We start from the raw sequence: 10,595 nt of genomic DNA, 5'->3' as shown, positions 1-10,595 counted from the left end.
CAGGATGGTCTTGATCTCCTGACCTCGTGATCCGCCCGTCTCGGCCTCCCAAAGTGCTGGGATTACAGGCTTGAGCCACCGCGCCCGGCCGAGATTTGCTTTCTTTAAGGATTATAATATGGGGTAAATGAAAAGAATTATGTAAGCTCCTTCCAACCCTATGGTTCTATTTTGCTATTATATACCAGATTATCCCCATTATAAAATGCTGATTAGGGTTTGGCCTTTTCTGTCAGCCAAAAATAAAAAGTGAAGTCTGATAAACTAAATCTTAAGATATTTCTTAAGGTTTTTTTTTGTTTTTTTGTTTTTTTGTTTTGACTTCTTGGCCATATTCATCCAACTTCTGTCTTCAATGCAGAAGACAGAACACTGAATGTGAGTGAATGTGAGATCATGCTCTCTGTGCTTGAAGTAGTTTCAGCATCGTGTTTTCACTTGACAGGAGAAAGTTTAATTAGCAGTATAATTGAATACTTGTGTGAATCGTAATGGCATTTGTTTTTTAAGTGAATGCTGATTTTTAGCCTTTTGTAACTAGTATAAGATGAAACTAATTCACCACTAAGATATTTCTGAGTGAAATTATTTAAACATTGGCAATGCCCCTCTTGAGACTATAAGCAGTTATCTGGCAATCTGCTAATATTTTCTTAACACAAAGCTTCATTTTAGAAAATTTTTGATTCTTTAGTGGATGAAAGCGGAAGACTCATCTAAAGTTAGTGGTGGAACACCTATCAAAATTGAAGATCCAAATCAGTTTGTTCCTTTAAACACAAACCCGAATGAGGTACTAGAAAAGAGAAATAAGGTAAGACATGGTCTTCTATAGCCGGGGGAGACATTTTAATTGTTTTATGTTTAAATCACAAGTGATTGAATCTGGTTAATGTCAAACTTAGAAGTTTGAATACAGAAGTATTTGTAATTTAATTCAGTATAATTTTAGCTTATATTGAATGCCTCCAGCTCTGTGCTAGTAATTGGTGAACAGGCTACATGGGGAAGATATATTAAACATATTTCTGCCTTAGAGAACCCTGCTATTAGGGGAAAATGCAGTTCTCTAACAACCTAAGACGAAAGGAAATCACTTACCAGGAAGAGTGGAGGAGACTAATACGAGCTGTTAGGATGGTAAAAGAGGTCTTCATGAAGGTGGGAATGGAAGAGACTCTCACTCTGGAAATGTCAAGTAGTAAGCTTTTATGAAAAGATAAAACAAAGGTCATCTGCCTAGTTGCCCTCAAGAAATTTGTATTGAATTGTTTTTCAATTCAGATTCGGGAACAAAATCGATATGACTTGAAAACAGCAGGACCACAATCTCAGTTGCTTGCTGGAATTGTTGTGGATAAGCCACCTCCTGTAAGTTTATGAAGCAATATGATCTTTGTTTTTGATCTACCACATTAATTTCATTGATTTTTAAACATGAATATTTATTTTTACTAAGGTTAATATAAGCACAAAAAGTCAACCCACAAGATTTAAAATGCCACCCATAATTCCCAGTTTCCAGATACAGCGACTTTCTGTTCTTTTCATTGCTTCTAATGTTTACTTTGATGTTTCTAGTAAGTTAGTTGAGATGAGGTCTCACTCTGTTGCCCAGGATAGTCGTGAACACCTGGCTTCAGGTGATCCTCCAGCCTTGACCTCCTGGAGTATCAGGATTACAGGTATAAACCACTGCTCCTGGTCCTACTTTGATGTTTCTAAAGAGCATCTTCTGCTTTTTCTTGATCTATCAGTTTTAGACCTGGACTATTTTTCACCAAATCTGTGTTACCCATTATAAGAAATACCATTGTTATACATGTCACTAAAAGAGAAAAAACATGGCCAGTTGTAATTGTAGGAAGCCATAAGATGATTCCCAATTTCACAGATGGAAAAAGTTCATCTTAGAATTAATGAAATATTTTTGAAAGATGAGGATTTATCCTGTTTATACAATGCTTCCCTTTTTCCCTCTCCCCATTCTCCCAGTAAGGACACATCGGTTTTTTTCGTGTGTGTGTATGTTAGATCAGCTTTCATTATTTATATTACTACATGTTTGCTACTGAGCCAGGTAGTATTTCCTTTCTTATATAAGTTACCCCTCCCTACCCTCACCTTGCCTTTTTGTCATTGGCTTATTATTTGGGGTACATTGGCTTAGTTCTTCCCAAACTTTTTAACAGAATTATAAAGTCCAAGCTGGGCGTGGTGGCTCACGCCTGTAATCCCAGCACTTTGGGAGGCCGAGGCGGGCAGATCACGAGGTCAAGAGATCAAGACCATCCTAGCCAACATGGTGAAACCCTGTCTTTACTGAAAATAAAAAAATTAGCTGAGCTGGTGTCATGCACCTGGAGTCTCAGATACTCAGGAGGCTGAGGCAGGAGAATCGCTCGAACCTGTGAGGTGGAGGTTGCAGCGAGCCAAGATTGCGCCACTGTACTCCAGCCTGGTGACAGAGAGAGACTCCGTCTCAAAAAAAAATTAAAAATAACATAAAATCCATCCTAGTATTATTTTCCATGTGGTGAAAGGCAACAGGTAATCTCTATGTTCCAGCCCCCCTTCATTCTGATCCAAATCTAAATTGGTTGCTCTCAGGCCAGCTGCACAGGTTCATCTGGAAGATTCCTGTGCTGCTGATCTACATTATATTTAGTTTCCTGTACCTTGTGTCTTCTGCTTTCTTGATTTCCTCCTTTACCATAGAACACACCCTCAGCTTTCTGAGAAATGGATACATAGGCGGTAACAGTCTGAAGTGCCTTTATTCTACCTTCAAATGTGCATATAATGGATATAGAATAGTTTAGAAATAATTTTCCCTTGAAACATGAAAAGCATCATTCTGTCCCTTATTTATTTATTTTTTTTTTTTGAGATGGAGTCTCGCTCTGTCACCCAGGCTAGAGTGCTGTGGCCGGATCTCAGCTCACTGCAAGCTCCACCTCCCGGGTTCCCGCCATTCTCCTGGCTCAGCCTCCCGAGTAGCTGGGACTACAGGCGCCCGCCACCTCGCCCGGCTAGTCTTTTTTGTATTTTTTAATAGAAACGGGGTTTCACCATGTTAGCCAGGATGGTGTCGATCTCCTGACCTCGTGATCCGCCCGTCTCGGCCTCCCAAAGTGCTGGGATTACAGGCTTGAGCCACCGCGCCCGGCCTTCTGTCCCTTATTTTATTGTTGAAGTAGGAAGGCATTGGAATTTCTGAACTTTTGTTTAGGTGTTTTTGTTTTGTTTTGTTTTGTTTTTGCTTTTAGACCTTTTCTGCATACCTGCTGTTCTGAAATTTTATGATTGTGTGCTTCATAGATCTCTTTTTAGTCTTTTTTCTAAGTAATTAGTAACCCTTTTCAGTCTGCAGAGTCATGTCCTTCAGTTCTGGATGTTTTTATTAAGTGTTTCTTCAAGAGTGTTTTCTTCCCATTTCTTTTTCTGCCAGTATATTATGTTAGTTTGAATGTTGGGCCTCTTTGAGCTTCTGATTTTTTTCTTTTCACTCCTACTTGCTGTACCTTTATCTTTGTATCCTACTTTCTGGGAGACCTTCCTGATGTTTTCTAACCCTTTTAATTTTTTATTTTGATGTTAACTTTTTAAATTTATTTTATCTTATTTATTTAAATTTATTTATTTTTTTGAGATGGAGTCTCGCACTGTCGCCCAGGCTGGAGCGCAGTGGTGCAGTCTTGGCTCACTGCAAGCTCCGCCTCCTGGGTTCACGCCACTCTCCTGCCTCAGCCTCCCGAGTAGCTGGGACTACAGGCACCTGTCACCACACCCAGCTAATGTTTTTTTTATTTTCAGTAGAGACAGGGTTTCACTGTGTTAGCCAGGATGGTTTTGATATCCTGACCTAGTGATCCACCCGCCTCGGCCTCCCAAAGTGCTGGGATTACAGGCATGAGCCACCTCGCCCAGCCAACTTTTTTTATTTTTAGGAGTTTGTATTCTGTGAATGTTCCTTTTTAACAACATCCTAATCTTTACACTTTCTCTTATTGCTCCAAGGGTATCAATTTTAAATTTTCTTTATTTGCCTTTCTTTTCTTTGTCTATTCTGAGTTGGCTATGTCTGTTTATATGGAAAAATGAGACATTAAAGCCTATCAGAAGCTCTGGATATATACAGAGCTCGGGGATTGGTGAGCTTCATTGTAGGGTGATTGGATGTGGACCAGGTTGTTTCTCTGGGGAATCCCCAAACATTATTCTCTGTAATTCTTTTATCTGGGACTATTTCGTTTATCTGGAAAAGAACTCCAGTCTCCTGCCAGTTTCCAACCGTCATTCTAGGAGCCTGCAACTGTATTTTGTGTCCCCTAGTTAGTTTTTCTTTCTTAAGCCTCTGATCTTCTGCAGAGATGAGAGAGAGGGAAATGTTTTGCTCTGTGGAATAGGGAAGGGAACCTGGGAATCTGTTTCTTATTCAGACTTTTAACTTGTTTCTCTCTTTTCACCTTTTCCTTACCACCACCTTCTATGGTACCTATTGCCTCTAGTTTCTGGGCCTTACCAGACCTCTTCAGGGCAAATAAGCATGCTTCTCATTTGCATCCTTTTTTTTTTTTTTTTTCTTTTTTCTATTCCTTTACTATCATTTTAGTGGGGTTTTGGGAGGGATGAAAAATAAATATATGGGTTCCATATGCCAAGTGCAACTGAAATTCTCATTATTTCCTTTCCTGGATAAAACAGTTACAAGCTTATTTTCGTAACAAATTTAAAGAACTACTTTTGGTACAGTTTCATTTCTGTAAGCCTTTTTTACAAAGGTCTTTGAAATGGAGCAATTCTTTTTTTTTTTTTCAAGTTTTTTTTTTTATGTGAAGCTTATTAAAACTTGGCATAATGGTTTTTAAAAATTATTATAAAATTTACTTATACAGGCTTATTGAGGAAATATCACTGGCAATTTTAGTCAATTGGATCAGTAGTTTAAGAACATTAATCTTTTTTTTTTTTTTTTTGAGACGGAGTCTCGCTCAGTCGCCCAGGCTGGGGTGCAGTGGCCAGATCTCAGCTCACTGCAAGCTCCGCCTCCCGGGTTCACGCCATTCTCCTGCCTCAGCCTCCCGTGTAGCTGGGACTACAGGCGCCCGCCACCGCGCCCGGCTAAGTTTTGTATTTTTAGTAGAGACGGGGTTTCACCGTGTTAGCCAGGATGGTCTTGATCTCCTGACCTCGTGATCCGCCCGTGTTGGCCTCCCAAAGTGCTGGGATTACAGGCGTGAGCCACCGCGCCCGGCCAAGAGCATTAATCTTACAAGAACATTTTAAACAAAGCATGTTACCTTGCATTTCTTAGGATTGTTGTGAAATAAGGCTTCACAAACATCATATGTGAATTTGTGTGTATATAGATGGATGGATGGATAGATATATAAATAAAACTCTTGGTAATGAATCTATTTTTGTTTTTTCTCTGTAAGACTATGCAGTTTGAAGATGATGATCATGGCCCACCGGCTCCTCCTAACCCATTTAGTCATCTTACAGAAGGAGAACTTGAAGAGTATAAGAAGACAATCGAACGTAAACAACAAGGCTTAGAAGGTTAGTTAATCTTTATAATATTCAGTGTGGCTGGGCGCCGTGGCTCGCGCCTGTAATCCCAGCACTTTGGGAGACCAAGGCAGGCAGATTGCTTGAGGTCAGGAGTTTGAGACCAGCCTGGCCAACATGGTGAAACTCCATCTCTATTAAAAAATACAAAAAATTAGCCGGGCATAGTAGTGCATGCCTGTAGTCCTAGCTACTCAGGAGGCTGAGGCAGGAGAATCACTTGAACCTGGAAGGCAGAGGTTGCAGTGAGCTGAGATCGCACCACTGCATTCCAGCCTAGGCAGCAGAGAGAGACCCTGTCTCAAAAAAAAAGAAAAAGAAAACAATCTGAATGCTACTATTTTATAATAAAATCTTCTAGAAAGTGAGATTCCCAAATGAGTAAAGAATTACTAGCCAAAGTAGATGTAGATAAATTAATGGATTTATACATTTCATAAGTATGTGGCTTTTTAACTCTCTTAATTTTAAATAATTATAGAGTGATATGTATGTAGTTTTGATGCTTTGTAAAATCTCTATTTCTGGTTATCTCGAGGTGCTAACATTGTCACTTCAAAATTTAAAACTAACTGCTAAAATTTTCATGTGACTTTCCTTAAGCACACGGACACTCTAGTAGGTTGAGTTTTCTAGCTTCGGAACCCTTAGTGAGTAGATTGTTAGGATTATATTTAAGACTTGTTAATGAAAACATCTTAAACAATTGACTACTAGCTCCCTTTTTCTCTGGAATAAGAGATTCTTCCTAGTAGGAGTTCTCTATCTTGAGTCTTTGGATTAACTTCAGGCAGTCCATGAGCCACCTGAAAAATATATGCTTAATTGTTTAAGATACACATTTAGGGAGGGGAGGGTTCAGGGTCAGGAACAAGAAGCCTGTCACCCAAAAAGAGGGTTAAGAGCCTCTGCTTTAGAGCATCCACAACACACAGTTGAAATTTTTATGCAAAGCAAAACAAGCCAATAGTTAATGAATTTTTGTCCATGTTAGATATCATGTAGGAAGAACTAATGACATCTTGATCATCCGAGGAACAGTTTTTTGTGCCTTTGTCACAAAAGGGAGTCATCATGACTCATTAATGTAATTAAACTAAATTTTCTAAGTGGTGTTACTGAATTTGTTTACTCTAACATAAAGTTGGGAACTTTTCTCTGTTTTTCATATTTTGTAAAATGTCCCTCTTTAATCTTTTGTTTTTTGAAAGCCTAAAGATGCCAGGTAACAAATGTTGCACTCTAGAACCATCACCTTTTTTATATAACTTTCTAAGTAGTTTCTTCCACGTTTATTATGACTTATGAATTAGCTCAGTAACATTGCTCTGACAAGAATCACAAATTAAATATTGTTCAAAAATTCCATGAAGCATTCTGCCTCATTAATGTAGCATCATTGGTGAGACTTTATAATTCTTTTCATCTGGCTGCACAGTATGCTTTGGTTTTCTAATGCTAGCAAAAGCTACATGCAACATACCATTTGCCTGGGCTGCCAGTAGCTGTGCATCTTTTGTAACTTGTATATAAAATAACTATTAGCAGCCAGAAATGTTAACACATTAACCTCCTCTTAATATATAATTATGGATATATGGGATAGCTGTTAGCATGCTCAGCTCACTGCTGAAGAATTTATCATCTCTGTGTATGCGGGCATTTGATATATGCACTAACCTCCCTAAAACCATATGCTGCTTTGTTTTTGTTTTGCATGGCTTTTAACTAAACTCTTATCCAACAGATGCTGAGCAGGAATTACTCTCAGATGATGCTTCATCTGTTTCACAAATTCAGTCTCAAACTCAGTCACCGCAAAATGTCCCTGAAAAATTAGAAGGTACTCAATGTAATTTCCCTCATAGCATTCACTGAGTTAGTCTTGAGTCTGTGCCTCTGTGTTTTGTTTTCATGTGAGGATGTTGAACACCTCATCACAGTAAGTTTTCCGTATTTTACTTAAATCTCCCAATAATTGCATATTTTATATCATTAAAAATGGGGCACTACTTTTGTTCAACATTTATATTGATTTACCTTAATCTGAATTTTGGCAACTCATAGTTCTTAAGAATTTGTGGAATTAAAATAAACATCTCCCAATCAACAGCATGAAATATTTTTCAGTATTGATTGCCAAATGATCCCAAAACTAAAGAAAAATATGTTCTCTTCCTCATTTATGCTGATTTGATTTACAATGAAACTGTCATTTCATCTAACTGGGATTATCTAGCTTTTGCTCTTTGCTTTAACAACTTTGTTCGTTTCCCCTTTATATGATTAAAGAAAATTAGCTTCTTGCTAATAAATTACAGTTTATTAAAATAATGATCTGTCTTCATTGGAATTAAAGTAATGCCTTATTACATTGCTAAAACATTTCAGTTTTGTAAAGTAAAGCAAAAATGTTAAGTATGTAAAATAACCCCCAAAAAACCCTCCCCTTTCGTAGAAAACCATGAGCTGTTTTCCAAGAGCTTCATCTCCATGGAAGTGCCTGTTATGGTAGTAAATGGCAAGGATGATATGCATGATGTTGAAGATGAGCTTGCTAAGCGAGTAAGTAGGTTAACCACAAGTACAACCATAGAAAACGTCGAGATTACTATTAAGTCTCCAGAGAAAATCGAAGAAGTCCTGTCACCTGAAGGCTCCCCTTCAAAATCGCCGACCAAGAAAAAGAAGAAATTCCGCACTCCTTCTTTTCTGAAAAAGAACAAAAAAAAGGAGAAAGTTGAGGCCTAAATAAAGTCTTTTTATAATTATTATTATAACAATGTGACATTGCACATTTAAATACCACATTTAAGTTGATCATTAATATGCAATGGTAGATCAGATTGGGGGATATAGCAAACTGGACTTTAAGAACTGGAAAGAAGTTTTACAAAATAAAAACTTTCAGATTCATCTCTCATTTTATATGTCCAAAAATGGCTTTGAATTTTAAGCAATTACTAGTTTTAATTAGCTCTGCCCTCATGAAGTATTATTATAATTCACCGTAAACAGATATCTGTCTGAATTACTTCAGGCCTTCTCCATAATATCTGTTAGAAAGAAATTGCCAGTGAGCAAGTGAGAATTTTTATTTCTCAATACTTGCTTCACTTGGTTAATCAGATTATAATTTTTTATCGTAATTATTGACTGTATTTTTGGAGTCCCATTGTTTCAATGGGCATTAACAGAATGCTTTAAAAGCTTCTAAGACAAGAATCTATAGCATTAGTATACACTGGCACATAATTTTTTAAAAAGTTTTAAGAAAAGATTCATTTGGAATTTTATTCACAGTATAAAATTTCCTCACCTGAAGTAACTTTGTTTGCCAAAAAAGTTGTTTTAATAAACTATAATTTTTGAAAACTTCCTTTTTTATTAGTTTAGAAAGCCCCTTATTTTTCAACAAAGGGGATTTTGTACACATAACATGGGTTATTTAGTTTACTCTGGCAAAAAAACCACAATTTTTGTATGTTGATGTTTGTATACCATTCAGTATAAAAGTGTCCTAAGCATATTAGCCAGTCTTTTCACAGTAGAGCATACTTAAGGCTGCTTGGTACTGAGTATACTTAAATATAACTCAAGAATCCAGGGACCTGGTGTCAAAACAGGATTAGAGCATATAAAGGTACATCTAGATTCATATTTGAATCTTACACTGTATTTTTCTCTTAGTATTGCTAATGAGTAAAGAAAAGTCTCATAAGGTAGCCAAATGAAAAAGAATGAAGGGGAAAGTGAAAAATTAAGGGAACAAAAGATGGGATGTGAAAAGAAGAATTCTAGTTTGATAGTGACTCATATTCACGATAGGATACAAAGTGTGATTTGTTGGAAACATGTCCCAAATTTCTAAAATTCTGTTTCTCTGCCAAAAGCAATGTCTTTCTTGGTTGATATTTGAGTTTTAAAAGGATCAAATCTTTCTAACCTTGTGTATTTTTAGAGGGCAGCACTAGAAGAAGTCAGCAGGTCTAATCCCACAAATAAGAAAAGTACCACTTCTTGATTTTTACAGATTTTAAAAAATCTTTTCAGTTAACTTTCTTTTTAATGTAAATACAAATTTAAACCTAGGCTTAATATAGGCTTTTCCCCTTTCACCCAAGTGATGTCAGTTCGATGCAAAATCAATGATCCAGAATGATCAGTGGGTAAAAATAATTCAAAGTGTTTCTTGAGGGTGAGTTGGCATGCAAAAAATTACATTGATTACAGTGTGTTTTGGAGCTGGCTCTGTTTGACTGCGTGCATATGATAATGCAGAGTTGAGCCAGAGCCTGGAAATGTCATTCTAGATCTCAATAACTACTGGAATCAGTGTTTTAATCTCTTGGTGGAAACTTTCAGTTGCTTAACTCTCTATTGGAAGATTTTTTTAATGTTCTACATCATTTATGTTGTATTACGATGTATGTAGAGACAGTAACCTGTGAACTATGCTTTTCCATAACTTTTTGAAAATATATATATCTAAATGAATGCAATGTGCATAAATATTTTTTAAACACAACAGTGAACTATTGCACCTTTTGCTAATGCCTCTATTTACTTGCTTTGGCATAAAGAATGAGCCAGTGAACCTCTGTGTCCTGTGGAAAAATGTATAAATGTTATCTGATATTGCTCTTAGATGTAATGCTAATTAATGTTAAATCACAAATAAACAGTATTTTAAATATACAGACTTGTATCATGAGGTTTCCATTCACAGGTTAAGTTATTGATGCTTCTGAATAAAGAATATCGTGGTAAATATATTTTCAAATTAGTTGAAAATTATATATATACAAAACCTGTCTTGTTTCAGCGTATGTTGGAGGAGATATTCCCTAAAAGACCGATTTTTGGTCTTGATAATAGGGTATGGTGGCCTGTATTAATGTAGAATACATGTTGCAAGATATGTACCTCTGTCTTTGATTTTTAATGTATTTGTTGTACAAATAACGATGTAACAGAAAAACAGCAGAAAGAGTAAAAAATAGTTTACAATTTCACCACAT

The 10,595-nt window shown here is 36.7% G+C and overlaps 1 protein-coding gene across 7 annotated transcripts in view; it reads left to right on the top strand.

The window, feature by feature from the left end:
* The window catches only part of ADD3 (adducin 3 (gamma)), a 140,593-nt gene extending 130,321 nt beyond the window's left edge, over window positions 1-10,272 (top strand). For 5 of the 7 annotated variants that reach the window (XM_011967557.1, XM_011967554.1, XM_011967559.1 and 2 more), the window contains 5 exons: window positions 695-814; window positions 1,285-1,371; window positions 5,442-5,565; window positions 7,322-7,417; window positions 8,033-10,272. In XM_011967557.1, coding sequence (XP_011822947.1) covers window positions 695-814; window positions 1,285-1,371; window positions 5,442-5,565; window positions 7,322-7,417; window positions 8,033-8,325 — 720 coding nt within the window. In that variant the 3' untranslated portion in view covers window positions 8,326-10,272. The remainder of the gene's footprint in view (window positions 1-694; window positions 815-1,284; window positions 1,372-5,441; window positions 5,566-7,321; window positions 7,418-8,032) is intronic. The other 2 variants (XM_011967560.1, XM_011967561.1) reach the window with 1 other exon arrangement.
* The last annotated feature ends 323 nt before the right edge of the window (window positions 10,273-10,595 follow it).

Source organism: Mandrillus leucophaeus, unplaced genomic scaffold (assembly GCF_000951045.1).
Source record: "Mandrillus leucophaeus isolate KB7577 unplaced genomic scaffold, Mleu.le_1.0 Scaffold80, whole genome shotgun sequence".
In the NCBI taxonomy this organism is placed as follows: Eukaryota; Metazoa; Chordata; class Mammalia; order Primates; family Cercopithecidae; genus Mandrillus; species Mandrillus leucophaeus.
This window is presented reverse-complemented; position numbering and strand designations above follow the sequence as displayed.